The sequence below is a fragment of the Sylvia atricapilla genome, chromosome 1 (genome assembly GCF_009819655.1).
Source record: "Sylvia atricapilla isolate bSylAtr1 chromosome 1, bSylAtr1.pri, whole genome shotgun sequence".
Lineage (NCBI taxonomy): Eukaryota > Metazoa > Chordata > Aves > Passeriformes > Sylviidae > Sylvia > Sylvia atricapilla.
Window position 1 is genome coordinate 86,043,008 of NC_089140.1, and position 17,285 is coordinate 86,060,292.

The window sequence follows — 17,285 nt, forward strand, 5'->3', positions numbered from 1 at the left end:
TTTTTTTGTGACATAGATGCATCTGAATCTGAAACGTAGAGAGTAGCACCTTTAAAAATGCATTCAGCTGATTGTTCATCTGGCCAATGCTGAGATTAATTTCTCTCCTTAATTCCTTTTCTGCCAAGGAAGGAATGCTGGTGACGTCGTGGCGTGCTACTCCTCATCTCTCTCCCCGTAAATACAAATCTGCCACAGATGGTTCATAGATGGAAGGAATGAGAGCATTTTCTTAGATCCATAAAATATTTAATTCCTTGAATTGAATGTGGAATGATAACATATTTGCCATTTCCAAAATTTAGCTTTGTGCTAAGTGCCAGCATTGTAATGGAGCATTCTGGATGATTCCTAATCTTTTATTCTCACATGAAATTTTGATAAAATTTTAAGTTGTTGGAATTATGGCTTGTTTACTTTTCCAGTCAATCATCAGTGCATGTTCCCAAACTACCCTTGGCTATTTTCCCTCCCTCACACTTGCTTCTCAAACCTGCCTGATGCTTTGGCACAGCTTTTGGCTTCTGGCTGGAAGATGAGTGAGCAGGTTTCTTTGAAATTAGTGCAAGTCTGAGGAATGATTTAGGTGCTTTCCCCTTGGCGACTAATAACTGCTCTCTGCATGAGACATTGTACTTTTGGCTCTCTTTCCACCCTGTCCCATAACACAGACATAGAAGTCTCATTGTCTCATTGCAGAGAAGACAATGGGGACCGAGGAGTGCTGTAGTAGAACTCTGTGCGGGGTTTTGAAACTCTTGCCTGATTTTTGTGAACACCAGCAAATCTTCCAGAGCAGAGATGGTCCTTAGATCAAGTGAGAGTGGGAATAATTAGGCAGACCACTGAATCTGTAAAAGACTTGAGGTTTGGTATAAAGATTGCACTCAAATTAGGATTGCTCTCGATTTTTCCAGACTGCTTGGTTTATTTCCAGAGAGCACATTCCCCGTTGTGTCTAGTTTCTCCTGTCCAATGGCTGCAATCCAAAACAGGTTTATTCTATAATATCGTAAAGTCTGACTCAAAGCTCAGTTGGTTCAGCTGAAAAAAGAAAGTGCAGAGCAACAAATCAAAAGTCAAATCTCTATATTTCATTGCAAGAGATGGAAGTAGGTGCATGGAAAAGGAACAGTCCAGGAGGATGAGAGGAAAAGCAAAGTCAGGGTGTATAAAGGGGGGGGGGGCTTGGCTCTATCTTGTGCTTATGCTCTCTCGTACAGCTGCAACCAATTTTACTCCAGTTTCTAATCCTTCACTGTGATTTCCACAACACACAGCTATAAACAGCTACTTCCTGGCTCATGAGAAGTTTTTCATTAAACACAATAGACTGTAATAAAATAAAGTGGATTTAAAATTGTAGGATATAATATGGGGTTTGGGGGACTGCGAGAAGAGATTCTTGATTTTAGGAAATCTTATGCCACAATGAGAAACTTGCACACTGATATTATTTAGTGGAGCACCTTTAGTTGCAGATGGTTTGTTTTTTAGAGTAGAGCACCCTACATTGTATTTGCCAATAGAAAGAGTGATCAGCTATCCCCTCCAAACCAGTGTAGTATTTCCTTCTCACTCCACAGAACAAAGCAGGTATTTTGGCAAAGTACTTCAAAGTGTTTACACTCCTGAATCGAATGTTTCTGTTCAGCCTTTTTGCCATCCACTTGGTTTTGCATGAAAGTATTGTTTTGCTGATTCGCGTATACCCTGTGGGACATAGTGATCCATCATGTGCCCACAGACATAAAAATTAGTAGGAGAGAAAAAGGAAAGAATCTGCTTTCATGTACACATGCTTAGACACATATTTCTTTTGAATGGATTTGTTGCAATTTCAATAAATGCCAAGACAAGTCATAAATGTGGACCAGAATTTAAGAAAAAGATTGCAAACAGATATCCTGGAAAAAGTCAGTGGCAGCTGAGCAATTCCATTTTAAATCTCTTGTATTGAATCCTTCTTAATTGAGATAAAAATAAAATATTTTTTAAAAAAAGACATCTTATGATTAAGGTAGATTTTGCTGTACTACTGATGCAGACTTGCAACTTTAAAGGCAGGAGATATTTCTGAGTTACTGGTCATAATATAATTATTTATTTATAGGACCACCGGAAAAATTATTTCATTTTTCCTGCTTCCCATATTAATTAAAGCAGAGAGGCCTGTTTAAGACTATGTTCTCATCAGACTACAAATCACTTTCTGGGGGATGGTAATAGATTTTAAATAATCCATCTGAAGACTACTCAGTCTTCAACAGAGGCAAGAGAATGTGGCCAGTTAGGTCTTGTAAAGGTCCTAATTTACTATAATTGTTAATACGTTGCAGAAGTGTTTGTTTTCCACAGATTATACTACCTGGTATGTTTATATTTTATGATTACTTTTCAATTACATAAAATAACATAGTATATATAGTATTCAGAAGTTTAGGGATTACACTCTGTACTAACACATTAAAATATAAAATCAAGTGCATTAGTTCACTGTTCCCTCAAGAATTTTAAGTTACTCTCTGATAATGAATTTATAAAGCACAGATTGAAGTAAAAAAATATTATAGTAGAAATTAGTATTTGTAGCTTATTTTAACAGCCAGACACTTCCACCTGTGCAATTTCATTGCAGACAAAAAGCAATTCTTTTCCTAGCAGTAAGGTAGTAAAGTTCACAGTAGTAAAATCTTTCTCTTTTCTTCATCCTTTTATTTATTTGGAAAGGATTCCTTTGGAACTCAGACATCGTCCCAAGAATGGGTTTAAAATCTCTTCAGCCCCTGTTTGGGAAAAGGGTTACTCACCCTGACATTTTATATCCCATATGCAGTTATAGCTCTGGAAAATACCTCCATGCACTCATGCCCTGTGCAGCTCATCTGTCCATAACTCATTGTTAGGGAGTGTGTGCACTGCAGGGATCGCAGTGATCCCGGCCGTGAGCGTCCTGGGTCCCCCAAATGAACATGTCTCTCTTGTCAGACTTGGGAGCCTAAAAACAGAGCTGCAGATTTGAGGCCTGCTTACCCATACCACATGTGGGAAGCCTAAATTTAACTCCTTTCCCCTAGCTTTTTCCCTTTGGCATAAATTCTTTGGAGCTGTGTAATCTTGTACGCCAAAGGACAAGGTAAAAAGAGGTGGTTTAAAAAAGGCTTAGTGCAATACAAACTCAAGAGGAAGCAGTCTCTAGTGAACCCTGTTTGGTTTTAATGTGGTCTTGGCCACTAGCTGTGGTCCTGAGAATGTGATTAGTGGCTCAGGAAGTAAAAGTTACTGCATTAAAGGAGAAGCTGCGTCTCACATCCTTGAGGTAGCTCCCCAGGAAAAGGAGGAGTCTACGTAAAGAAGGGAAAGTTCAGGAAGGCTTTGGGGATTCTCTGAAGCTTTTAAGAAGAGATCAGTTCCGACAGAACTGATATAAAAACATTGAAAACAAATGTTATTTTTGCTTTCCTTAAACTTATTCTGTTTACTGCAAAATTGCTTCTTTTTAAGTTTAGAAAAACAACCCTCTTATTACTTTCTCAGACCATTACTGGGCATTCCCCAACTCCTGTGAACTGCACCTGCCTTCAGTCCCATGTGCCCACAGAAGTTGCATCATACCACATTAGTTGTTCTGGTGTAATGAAGGACTGTGGTATCACAGGTGCTGGGCAGGCTGCAGGAAGAGGTGGACAAACCTCTTGCTGTGCAGGCAAGGTGCTGAGCTATGCCAGAAAAAGGTATCTTTTTAATGATACAGCTGCATTCCCCATTATGGGCTGTGCACACTGGAGGTGCTTTGAATAATTTGTATTCTTTAACTTCCAATTCAAAACCGGCACGTAGGCCTGGCAGTGGGGTACTTTGTGTGTTGGTGGCTGTGGAGCAGACCAAAAGAAAGTGAAGGACAAATCTCAGTAGTCTGAAAAACAGTCCTGAGCACAGATTAAGACTCAAGCAGTAAGTCTTCTCCTGAGCTTTCCGCAAATCCACGAGAGATGAAAGACTGATACATCAGCATGCAAGATTTTTCGCTACACTCCTGTGCTTGACAGCATTCCTCAGCCTATCTCTGATAGGGAAAAGGGAGAAGAACCACAGAAAACATGTTTACAGTGTTCACATGCATGCAGAGGGAGGAAAGGGTATGAGGGTCAGAGTCCTCTCACCTTTCAGCTACCTGGCACAACATACATAGTTACCAAAGAGAGACCTAGCATGGAATGATGAGAAAGAGACATGCTGAGGTGTAAAAGCAAAGACCATATTCAATACTACCTTATGCCATACAAGTGGATTTCAAGTCACCTTTCATAGTTGGTTTACATTTTGCCACTATAAGGATGGAGAGAAAAAGAAAGAAATTCCTTGTGTCTACAACAGAATAGGATTTAAAGCATTTGTTGCCAGTTCTTTGTGATTTTATTGTTGTTTGTGCTGAAGGTAAGATCGAAGGGTATGGATAGTCTCAAATAAAACTTCGAAAAAAGCATGGGGGTTGAAATTTTTCTACATCTCTGAAAGACTTGACAGACGTATCATGAGCAGCAAGGTAGAATAACTTTCCCTGACAGCCAGAGGTCAGAAAACTATGCCAGTGCCTCCAGAGGGGCACCTACGGCTCCTTTGCCAGTGTCTGAGGTGGATTTAAAACACAGGGGAATGCTGGCAGGCAGATGGAAACAATTCTCTTTTCCAGCCAGCCCCACAAGTGAGAGAGGATCCAGATTGGTGCATCTAACAGGGAGTTGAGCCCTAGAGCCCCTTGGCTGCACAGCTGCTGTACCATTAGTCCTGGACTGGCCAGTCCTGCTGCACAGCAGAGCTCTGGTCTGGCAGAGACAGTTTCAGGTGTTTTTCAGACTGGCTCCTGTCCCAAACTGCCTTTTTGAGGACTGTGTGAGACTAGCTCTGCTTTGCACAGCAGCATTCAGATCTCTGAATCCTGGCAGCTCATGTTGATGGAATAAGGATGTGCTAGAAGAATTCAGCTTGTTTTGATGCCTGCAAATAAATTAGGTTTTCATTCAGTGTCAACTTTCTTTAGTGGGGGAAGTCATTAGTGAAAGGTGTGACTTCTGTTTATAAAACAGATCAGAGGAATAATGACCTTGTTCTCTTCTTTCCCAAGAAAACTGCTGCAGATGGGAAGCGACAGGAGATCATTGTGTTGGACTCAAAGCGAAGCAATGCCATTAATATTGGCTTGACTGTGTTGCCCCCTCCCCGCACCATCAAGACTGCTATTTTGAACTTTGATGAGTATGCCTTAAACAAGGAAGGAATAGAGGTAAGAAAGAAGAGTTGATGTCTTAAGTCTGCATTTGCAATGCTTTTTTCTTCATGTTGCATATGGTACAGGCCAGACTGGTCATGAAGAAGGAGAAGGGGTGTATTATGTCACGTCTGAGTGTTGAAATCTGTGAAACCAGTGCAGTGGGCTCAGAAGCAGGAAGTATCATGAGGCTGGGCGTGCTCAGTGATCATGGATTATCTGCTTTGTTTGAGTAGCAATGGTGTTAATTCCTATCAGGTTTTTCAGAGTAGTATCTGAAGCTTGACTGAAATATTGTGAGCAGCAAAAATAGGCAGTGAGTTACTCAGGCTGATGCAACAAGACAGGGTTTAATAAATTTCATGCCCAGCTAGCTGTTGGAGTCATTCTAGATTGTATATCTAATGGAAAACAAATACGGCGACTAGTTCTGCCCAGAATAGCATTTCTGTGTTACTGTTGTTTGAAGAAAAGCAGTTGGTATAAAGATTACAGATGATGTAATTTTTACCACTACATGTTTGACTTTGCAGATATTCTTACCAAGATCCAAGATGAGCTCTGTTTATTATTTTTTTTATCAAAACTTTTTTTTTCTATGAAGTGTAAAAGAAGCCTGTAGCTCCACTGTTTTTTTCATTATGGTCACATTAATTTCAATTTTTTTTCCAATAAGCCTGTATCATCTAGCAAGAGTAATCTGTACAACTACAAATCTCAACCAGTGGCTATCAGAGGTCATATATTAATTCACAGTCACATTTTAGTGGTTTGGCACTGTGTTTCATGATTTCCCCCTTTCTACCTTCACCTTGCTGACTACAAAAGAAAATGAGAAAAGCTTCCTGGACTGAAAATGGTGTTGCCAACAGTTGGATTCAAAAGAAATGCTTGAGGCAAAAGATCCTTCTAGCTAGAAGGCAAGGCCTGATTTATCCCTACTAGAATATTGTTTCTTCCCCAAGCTATATTACTTTTTGCTATATGCGTATTTTACTCATCTTGTGAAGGTAACAGATCACTCTAAAACCAGTAATTTTTCATGACCCAGCCCAAGTACCCACCACTGTAGTCTGCAGTACTAAGCTTTAAAATATCAGAGAGAAGTACTCCTCCAGCCAAGCCCAACTCACAGCCAGTTAGGTCTCAGTGCTGTAGGCAGTGTTCCCATACAAAGTCCAACATAAAATGGCTGACAAAGGAGAAGTCTTCATTAACTTCTGTGTGTGCTCTCCTTAGAACAGTGTCCTTCTCCTGGCTTCAGGTGCTCTGCACAGCCCACCCTTTCCACTGCCAACATTTTTCTCTGGGCTGTCCATCTGCCAACCACCTGTTCTGGTGTCCACAGCTGTGCTTTGTACCACCACACCCTCCTTTGGGTGGCCTTTCCATTAGCTGCCAGGAACCCATAATTTCATTTAAAATATGTATGAAGGTGGATTTCAATTTGAAGAATTTAAGAAACCAGGAAATTGTACATTGTTAATATACTTGCCCAGTGCTAAAGAAAAAGTCTCTGAGGTCTGTCCCCACAGCTTGATGTGATGTGAGTAATCCTAATGTGATCATTCAGGTATTTGAAATCAAGAGAAAGGGTAACTGCAGCGGAGCCCAGGTACTTTGCACTTTGAGGAATGTAGTCTTGATTGGTTGGGAAGGATTATGTCCATGGAGACAGGAGCTTTTGTCCCTCAGCTATATGTATTTATTTTATCAGGTAAAACCCCACACTGAATTCAGATTTTCTTTCCAGTCCCAAATTACATCTTTTTCTTACAGCATGTTACAGAGTTAGACCTTCATGGTGACAGACAGGGCTGGATTAAGCTATGCACTACTGGCCAGGTGGCACACAGGTTGATACAAAAATGAATTATTGTGAATCCCATGGTTTTCAGCAGATCCCTGCCTCAGTTTTCCATACTGCTACTTTGGTCTACAGTACAGGCAAACATTGTTTCCTGTGTCTCTTCCCTTTTTCTGTCTGTTCATTTGCTTTAGTCCTAAAGCTAGCATAGAGGGAAGAGAAGTTGTTGCTTCACCCTAGATTTTTAGAAAGTTTTCTGGTTCATATCTATCTAAATATAAGGAAATAATTGGTAGCCACTTTGAATGAATCAGTAATAGTGTAAGAATCAGCTTCATTTATTAAAAAACACAGAAATAATACAGCAATTTGCTATATAATGCAATTGATAGCTTATCTATGGGTTGATTGAGGCAGGACTGGTATGGAAAAAAATGCAATTTTTGCCTAATAAAAAATTGTACCACAGTAGATACTCGAAGAGATATCACATCCAGTAAGCAGAAGAGAGAGCAGGAAAAGAAATGTGTGCAGTGACAACATAACATTCACTGCTAAAATTTTAGAGAAGTTATAATTTAGGATTGTCTTCAGCTTTTGTCAGATACAAATTGAGCAGAGTACCAACAGTGTCAAAAGTCACCTGAGCCATCCTTTGCCTTGGCAGTGAGCTCTGTGCTGTGTTCTTTGCTGAGGAGCATCACCACTGTCAGGCGTGAGTGTGGCTTTAGTTCTGCACCTTGGTGAATTAAATGGTACCTTAAAACTGACCTTAGTGATTTCTTTAAGGACAGTGGACTCAAGCAGTGCTGGCAGTATTGCTAGCAACAGGGCAGGGATGCAGTGGGCTGCAGGCCCAAATTCATGATAGCCCAATTCTTTATTTGCTCAGTCCATAGTTAGAGCAGTAGGTGCAGTAGAGCCTTCCTCCACTGCTGCTCTACATCCTGCTGAATGCTGCTTTGCTTTTGACATTGAACTCTTGTTAGTAATCTATACTTGACTTTTTAACTTTAAAGATATAAATAAGTGGAAAAAATACTCCAGTTACTTTAAAGTCCTTTATTCTTAAGTATGTTGCATATTTTTAGGTCTTAAAGCAGTTAGGTACCCCTGAGCTGTGAAAAAAGGCTGAAAGTGGGGCCATGACCCTAGAAAGGCAGATGTAGTCCACTTAGTATGCAAAACAGGCACTGTTTAAGACTTATTTTCAGAGGAATGCACATTGTGTGTTTGCAAGCATTAGCCAATCCAGCTAAAAAAAAAGTTTTGCTGCCTTACGTTTGCCAAAGTGTTTGTGTTTTCCTTTCTTTGAATGCTTGGCATTCATTGTGTTCAAACAACTTGGAGCTCACTGCAGAAGAAAGAACTGCCTTCTTAGCATGGATGAGGTCTTGTTCTGAGTTAAGCAAAAGAGGCAAGCTTAAAATCCTGGTGCCTTATTTTTATGCATCAAAGGCAACTGCAAGAATGGAGTCCAACAAACCAGTCCTTGGTGCTTGTCTGTAGCGAAGGAAACTAGTGGATCCATCTATAAAGGGCTACTCAGTAAGGAAATGTGAACCAAAATGAAATAATACTAAAGACTGTGCTTAATTTAGCAGACTACAATTAGGGTAATGCTGTGAGAAAACTAGCATGGTTTGTTTTCTGCTTTACCATATGGCTTTGTGATGCTACACAATGATTATTGCATTAGTAGGTGCAGCTTTTATGAAATCTTTGAAATATAAAAATTTCTCCAGGTGTGCTGTACCTCCATACCCAGGTGTGCTACCTTGCATACCCATAATAAATAATTGGATGTATTGATGTCTGGAGTAGCTAGATAGCCCTGAGATGTAAAAAGGAGTAAGAAGTGAGAGCTTGATGTTAAAAAGTCAGATGGTGACATGTATCAACAAAAATCAAAATTTGATTTTTGGAAATAAGTAAAGTATTTACATTTTTATTCTGATCACTGATATGGTACATCAACATTTGCAGTTTCCAATTTGTCTAGCCAATGCTTTGTGAGAGTGATGGGATGTCTTAAATTATGCTAGCTCATGAAAGAACACCTTTTTTCACAAGTCTAGACAGAAGAGAGAATGGCCTCAGTGGTGCCTTGCTGGTCAGACACCCACAGTCAGCATATCAGAGCCCTAATCTGTTTCAGACTTTATTTCAAGAAAAAATGCCACATCTTGTCCGCTTGCAGCAAACCAAAACATCATCTGCAGTTTCTGTGACCAGCAATGACATGTTCATGTATTTCTGTAGAGAGCTGAGGAAGAGGAGTGGTCTGACTGAGGCAGTGGTGTCAGTTCCTAATTGTGAGGGTGGTCATCAGCATTTTAGATGTAGTTCCTTCACAGAATTGGATCATTTTTGCAAAAGTTGTAATGAAATTAGTGCAGGCAGCTTCCCTTACAGTGAAGTTCTCACCTTCATATGCTGTTACATTTTCCTAGAGTTTCTACAGGTAATGCAAACCAGCAATGGGCCTTGCTAACAGCTGCTTGGAAAGCTGAAATGTGAGAAAGCCATTCAGGAGTTGGATTGTGTTGGAGGCCTGTCAAATATCTGGTGAAATACCCACTAACATGTATTTGGTCATGCAGCTTACGTCCTTGTGTTGCTCAAGTCACAGAAAGCTTTGGACACAACAACAACAAACAGATATTTGAGTTACTGATTTTTTTCAGGCTGTTGTTTACCTGGTAAGATCAGGTGAAACCAAACATAGAAGATGAGACACCTCTGCAACATTATCATCACTTAGAAGCCCCAGTAGCTCATGAAAGAGAAAACTTAAGCATCTAATTTCCTCAGAGGCACTGGGATATTCACCATCACTGCTTAGGTGCTTCCTTGCATCCCACACTGAGGTCCATGACCCTTGCTTTTGAAAGTCTTCCCTCTTAGGAACTTTTGGAGATTATACCTCAGGATGGCAGAATCCAGGAAATAAGCAGTTTGATCCCTTTGCTGAAAGTTCAAGCAGGTGGCTGAGTCTGGCAGCAGAATAATTTGGGTCCATCATCTCATGCAAAAATTGCTTATTTTCCTCCATTATTTGTGCAGTGCTTTTTCTTCAAAATATAAGACTTTGGTCCAAACAGTTGTGTGAGAATGCATGAAGGGGAAATACATGTGTCACCTGTACTAGAGAATATGGGCATAGGGTTTGTTAATAACTAATTCTTTAATTGACCTGGAGGTTGCTGATACCACCTCAGTTACAAGAAAAGACTGAGAGAGCTGGGCCTGTCCAGCCTGGAGAAGAGCAAACTGACAGAATTAATGTGTTTAGTATCTGAAGAGAGGATGTCAACAGAATGCATCCAGACCCTTCTCAGTGGTTCCCAGCAATAGAACAAGAAGCAATGGGCAGAAACTGATGCCCAGGAAGTTCCACCTGAATATGAGAAAGAATTTCTTTACTGTGCAGGTGACTGAGCACTGGAACAGGGTGCCCAGGGGGGGTGGGGTTGTGGAGTCTCTCTCACTGGAGATATTCATAAACCATCTGGTTGCAATCCTGTGCCATGTGCTCTGGGATGGCCCTGCTGGAGCAGGGGGTTGGATCAGTAGTCCCACTGTGGTCCCTGCCAACGTGACCCACTCTGGGATTCTGTGTGAAGAACAATATGAAGTAATGGTTGGACTCTAAGCTATTTGTGATTTAATGGTCACATCTGGTGCCAGTAACCTTCTGCCCTGCTGTGATTTTATGCTACTTTTAATGTTAGAATTTTTTTTAAATAATAGAAATAAAAACTAAAAAAAAAATAATAATAAAGTGGCAGATGGTGTACTCATCAGTTTCCAGCACTGAACAAATGGCTCAAATTAGTCATAGAGTGGAAATCAAGAAGAGGATCATTTCACTACTTGCTCAGAGGCACACCAAGGATGATGACCAGCAGGATCAGAATCATTTGCCCAAGTAGATCAGGAGTGCTGGTGTAGGTCATTGTTATGGGGCCACTTGCACCCTGGACGGTGTGAGTCCTGCCAGCAGCTCTGGCCCCACCAAGGCGTGGCTTTCAGCAGCAGGGCTGATCCTCAGCAGCTGGCACCACAAGCACAGGCTCTTTTGCTTGGTATCCTCTGTTTCACATAGTATGGTATGCAGCACAGCAGCCTTGCAGAGCTTGGACGTGAATGCTTTTTGTCAGCTCCATCTATCTTGTGATGTTTATATAAAGCTCAAGGAGGAGGAGAGTCCCCTTGGAAATAAAGCTTACTGTTTCTTTGGTCTCTTTGAAATGCCCCAAAGCAGTGTAAAATCTGGAGTGAAGGCATTGCCCCACCACAAAATACTTGTGGGATCCCTGGGTAGCTGCCAAAGTCCTAGTTATTTGTAGGGAGTAATTGAGAATACTACTGCAATGTTAGGCTTCAAAAATGCATCAGAAGCATTTTTACATCCATCACATTACTACTGCTAAACTCTCCATGTATGGATGTTCAATATGATGCTATTTGCAAGCTGTGCTGTCTCAGCTGAGGGCATATTGGCTTCCTCTTGTTATGGAAGAGAGGAGTAGGCACTAAGATGCCTGACTCCTCCAAGAGACACTGTGAAACACCTTTCTTTATGAGTTTCAGGATCAGTCTGGTTTTTTTTACAGACTTTTTTAGATGAGTATTGGTTCCCTGCTGAGACCTTGAAGCATCTATTTATAAATCTAGTTTTATGTTAGGTATGATCCAAGTTACAGATTTCAGTATGTCTGGGTGGGTGGATGGATGGATGGATGGCAGGCACACCTCAAAATCAATACACAAATGCTGTCAGTTGGAACACACGTAAATCAGAATATTTTCCAAGCAGTCCTTCTCAGGCTAAGAAAAAGCACCAGAGTGTAATGAGGGATTCTCCTCCTCTTTTTTTTTTTTTTTTAATTTTTGTTTTTTTAAATTTAAGATATTAATTTATTAAGATAGAATCTTGAGTGTCCAAGCAAGGAGGCTTTTTTTCATTGTCATTGTTGTTTATAACAACAAAGAGCAAGTGAGAGAGGCAACATTAACCAAAAAAAATGCTTCTTTACTAGTGTTTGTGGAAGATAAATTGGTTATGTCCAGTGTTGGAACAAGGCATTAGTTTGGATTGGCGGGTCTGATTGCTCTTTGGCTGTATTTTTATTATTCTCTCCTCCCCTTCAAAACAGCCTCTATCATTATAGACAGCTACAGCAAAAACATGTCATTCCTGAGATGAATAAACATAAGTTGTGTTAAAAATCTGCTTTGCTTTAAGGAGTCATTGATCAGTAGGACAGAGACCTCAGCTTACCTGAAGCCTTTATGTTGTTTTGCTTTTCTTTTTTATTTTGAAGTGCATTCATTGTGTTAAAAACTGATTAAGAGGCAATACCTTAGAGAGCAATACTTTCAGGAGGAAAGCTGCTGCTTTTAAACAAACCTGTAAAATCCATGAATTGAAGGGAAAATTTAAATATTTGGGGCCACACTGACAGCAGAAACTGAAGGTACTGAGATCCTTTTTCAGATAAAAAGATAAAAAGGCATATGTTATGCAATGAATAATTCAGCTTTAAATTCGGTGTGTGCTCCTTGGGAAATGGTCAGTTAGGGTGAAATCTTTAGCAGTGACCTATAAGTTGCAATAGTTTCCATGTTCCATAAGAAAAACAAAACAGACTGAACAAAAAATAAAAAATTATGGGAACAGCAAGGGACAGGAGTCTTCAAGTTATTCCTGTATACTTACAAGTGTGCTTGAGGATTTGTAGATATTGGGGCTAAAAAGGATCTTAAAATCTAGTCTGACCTGTTGTAAATCAGAGGCCACAAAACTGTTTTCCTTCTATCCTGACTTCTGTATGTAATTTACAGAAAGATATTAAGTTCTGACTTAAACATATGAAAGTCGATGAGATCAGTCCTAATTTCCTTTTATCTCCTTCAGTATTTCATCCCATGATTAACCATATCTGAATACAGATTTCAAAAAAATAAAAAGACATTTTAATCCAGGTACATTTTTAAACAAACTGCAGGTGTGTGAGATAGAAGTCCTCATTTTGGTTCCTTATGCAGTGGACTAGTTCTTGGTTACTACTGTGCTGTCCTAACCTAACAGCCAAGGACTTGGGGACTTCTACTGTGGGCTCACCCAGGTCACACTCCACTCAGCCCCACCACTGATGCTTGCCTTTTGTCTCCCTGTACAGAAAATCCTGACCATGATCCCAACTGAGGAGGAGAAGCAGAAGATCCAGGAGGCACAGCTAGCAAATCCCGATGTCCCCCTGGGCAGTGCTGAGCAGTTCCTTCTCACCCTCTCCTCCATCAGCGAGCTCTCCGCCAGGCTCCAGCTCTGGGCTTTCAAGATGGACTACGAGATAGTGGAAAAGGTGAGGGAAAGCACAGGGATGGGTGGAGACTCTTCCGAGGCTTTGCTTAATCTTTCCTTGACCTTGGAATTATATGGACATTTTGAGGAAATGGTAAATGGGTCGCTTTTGTTTTAGTGGCCAACCAGGAAACAGCTAAAGTGATCCTTCATAATCTCTTTCTTCTATAAAAGAAAATTAAGAGATTATGTCTTCCTTCCTTTAATTAGTCAGTAATGATACTGAAACAAAGAAGAGGGCTAAATCTCTGCCACATCTTCTCCAGATGTTGTTATTCAGGAAATTCTAACTTCAGAGCAATGAGAATTTTTCTTTGGTAAAGATTTAGTGAGGATGACTGTATTCAGTCTTACATTATGAGAGTATTGATCTTAAATCCATTTGAACAAAGGAAAACACTGTCCATTGAGGTTTTATTGTTTATAGCTCTCAAAATTCTATACAAAAGATAAGACTGTTCATCTCAGTCACCCACAGTTGTTGCCACCTTCTCCACGGATGGCATTCATTTGAAGAATGAATTATAATTGGGGTGTCTGACAAGAACGATGAATCACGGGCAAATATTTTAAAATGAGGGTAAAATTTTGGTGCATAGATGAGACAGACTGTAGGGGTTTCAGGTACTTGCTGCCTTTCACAAGGTCTTTCAGGAATCTCTGCACAGGAGCTTCCTTTTGGCTGCTCTGGTGGTGTATACCCCTGGCATTGCCATTAAAGCAGCTATCTTCTCTATGTATTAGTTTTGTATATGTATCTGTGCACATAGGTGTTTATTGAAAAATTAGTATAACTGTATGATGTGGATTCTAAAAAGTGGGACATGCTTAGGAAAATGCTTTATGTTTACCTAGCAATTGTATTTAATGAGCTGTGCAACAGTGACTTGATTTGCAGGTGATACTCAGGATTTTTAATTGGAATGTTTTAGTATTAGCCATTTATATTTCTGACCTGTCTAACAAAATACTTGTATGGGACATGAATACTTTTTTGCCGGTTTGTTTTGTTTGTTTTGGGTTGTTTTTTTTTTTTACTCTGGTACAGCTATTTATTCTGCTTTGAAGTTACCACAAGGCTAAATAGTACTTTTCATGTAAGACGAGTTAGCTGTAGCTGTTAATCTCTGCATATATCCAGAATTTCTAGAGTCCTCTCAATCAAAAAGCAAAAAGCTAAAGAAATTCTAAAAGTTTTCCTTTTGCCACAAAGTTAGTTAATTTATTGCCAGCTAAAACCCATGCAGAATGCATGCTAGTACAAAATATCCCAAATCAACTTAAATTACTCAAAGAAACAACAGCTGTAGTGAAGACAAAACCAACATTTTCATCCCTGTTTGAAGGTAGATAGGATTAAGCACAGTACTTCCCATAAAGTGGTAGAGGAAGTAACACATGATAACTGTGATATAGTATGAGGAGCACATGATAAGCCTAGCAGACAAGCATAGCTAGGACAGACAGCTTGGGCCTTGGGTGAGGGCAAAGGAGCAGGACAGACATCAGGCGTGCAAGGGAGAGCAAGCACCTGGGTGTCTCCATTACCAAAAGGTTGAGGTCAGAGTTTAAGTTCCGGGTAACCAGTAAACATAAATGTTATTTAGACCAAAATAAGATACTATGATATTCAGTTTAAAAAAATGAAGTAATTTGCATTAGTGATTATGATGATAAAAGAGTCCCTTGAGCTGCTAGCATTCTTCTGTTCTTGAGACTGTGTTTTTGCAGAAGATCTATCTGCAAAAGGGCAAACCCTTCATGAAACTTAGGTCGCAAAATCACTTAGCTCCACAGCTTTTGCCATTTTTTTTTTATTCTGGCATTTGCTTGATCTTTTCTTTTTAAATCTTATTTTGTACTAAGGAAAATTCATAGCAGCTCAGAAAGCACTCATTATTTACCAAGTCACACATATATTTTATGTAAGATATGAGTGCTATTATTTCCCTGAGGCTGGAAGTTTTAGGTGGTCCCGTTACCAACAGTGTGAAATACCTGAGCTATCGGTATGACCAGGGTTCCCATACATGGGACTCTTCTGCTAACCTGCCAAGAGTAGAGTTCTGCCTAATTAGGTCTTAGCTTCATCTCTGTCAACGTGGAAGAAAAGAACATGAATTGTTCAAGAAATGGGTTAAGTGATACATTGTTTATGTCAATGAAAAATTTTCAGGCATAATAAGAGATTGTCTATCTTGGCTTGAATTTAATTAACTAAAGCAAGTCAGGTTACATTTGTAGGGAGCATCCTCAGCCTGTGAGAGGCTGAACTGCATGAATAAATACTCTTTGTTCTCTATAGAAAATTTAAAAAAGAAAAAGCCCATTCCAAATTATTTACTTGATAATGTGTATGCTGAGCTTTGAAATGTTAAATTCATTGCTTACCAAAAGTTGTCAATGGAACGATAATTTCTCTCACCTTTCTTTTGGTGTCCTATTTTAAATGCACAGACAAAAGAGGTTAAAAAAATTGCACCGTGTTGCTATTCATTCCTCATATGGAACTACTTATGATGCAGTTATTGTCAAATTTTATTCTCTCAAAAGGAATTTAAATTTCTTAAAATAAGGAATAGAAGCTTTGATTTTTTTTTATTAAAATCACTGCAGACAAATATATCCTTTTTTCTGACAACTTAAAAGATCACAAAATTAATACAATTAATATAAACAGGTGCAGAAATGAGAAAAGTACAATGAGTTGAGTTCATTTTTACATTGCATCAAACATTTATCAGGCATTATGAGGCGTCTTTCAGACAGAAGTTCTGGACCATTCCTCAAATTTCATTCAAACCTAATTTTTAGCTGAAAAATAAAATGTGGTATCCAAGGATATGAGGTAGCTCTGCCTTATCTATAAGCCCTCTTTAGGTAGAAGGTGAGTTTTATAAGAAGAAAGAGTGGGTAAATTTGAAAAACTCAGAAATTTATCTGATTATTTAGTATCTTGCACTTTCTACTTCATTGTTTTTTAATCCTACAATAAAATAAGAAATAAAGAGTAATTTTAAATGTGTACTATATGCAAGAAATTCTAAGCTCAGATAACTTGTCTAAACAGCTAAATGAAGGGCTCAGTATGGCCTGGTTTGGAAGCCACCTTTTTATTCACCTGGAGAATATTTTATATTTGTCTTTTAGGAATGTTTTTTTGACAGGTTGACAATTGATCTAAATGAAATAGTTCGGAAACCCTTGTTTACCACAGATTCAGAGCAGTCTGAGTCATCCCATAAATCAACAAAATAAACTAAATTGACTTGGAGTTGAAAGCAACTCAAAGAATACTGTGCAGAAATTTCATTTTAGTTCACATTGATAAAGTCTTGGATTATTTAGCACCTCTCCTCTGATGTATAAACTACTTAGCTCACTATCTCATCTCTTAATTTGTCTTGAATTTGCCATATTCTTTTCAAGAGACAAATTGTTTTGTAGTGACTAGAAATGTTTCATTCATCTTTTATGGTAAAATATCACTACAGTTGTTGAAGGAACCATTGTATGTCTCCAAGAAAGTGAAGTTCTCAGTTACTTTGCCTCTTAGTCTAAAATAGCAACTTAATTTTGGCTTCTTGGCTCATAAAGAATATAACAATTTGGGAAACTGGGGGAAAAAAGTCTCCCTGTCCATGGCACAGGGGTTGGAACTAGATGATCTTCAGGTCTTTTCCAACATAAACCATTTTATGATTCTGTGAAAAGAATGCTGCTCACGGATGCTTAGAATGGCATGTGAAGATAGAAACAATGTGAACTGTTACTGTGCATACAAAATAAATAACTCTGGGCCTCACACAGAGACATAGAAATAAATTCTGTCAACTCAA

General features: G+C 39.2%; 1 protein-coding gene across 5 annotated transcripts in view; it reads left to right on the forward strand.

Annotated features, from left to right (window-relative positions):
• The window catches only part of FHOD3 (formin homology 2 domain containing 3), a 368,131-nt gene that overhangs the window by 307,064 nt on the left and 43,782 nt on the right, over nucleotides 1-17,285 (forward strand). For all 5 annotated transcript variants that reach the window (XM_066327035.1, XM_066326999.1, XM_066327008.1 and 2 more), the window contains 2 exons: nucleotides 5,126-5,284; nucleotides 13,265-13,447. In XM_066327035.1, the coding sequence (XP_066183132.1) occupies nucleotides 5,126-5,284; nucleotides 13,265-13,447 (342 nt within the window). The remainder of the gene's footprint in view (nucleotides 1-5,125; nucleotides 5,285-13,264; nucleotides 13,448-17,285) is intronic.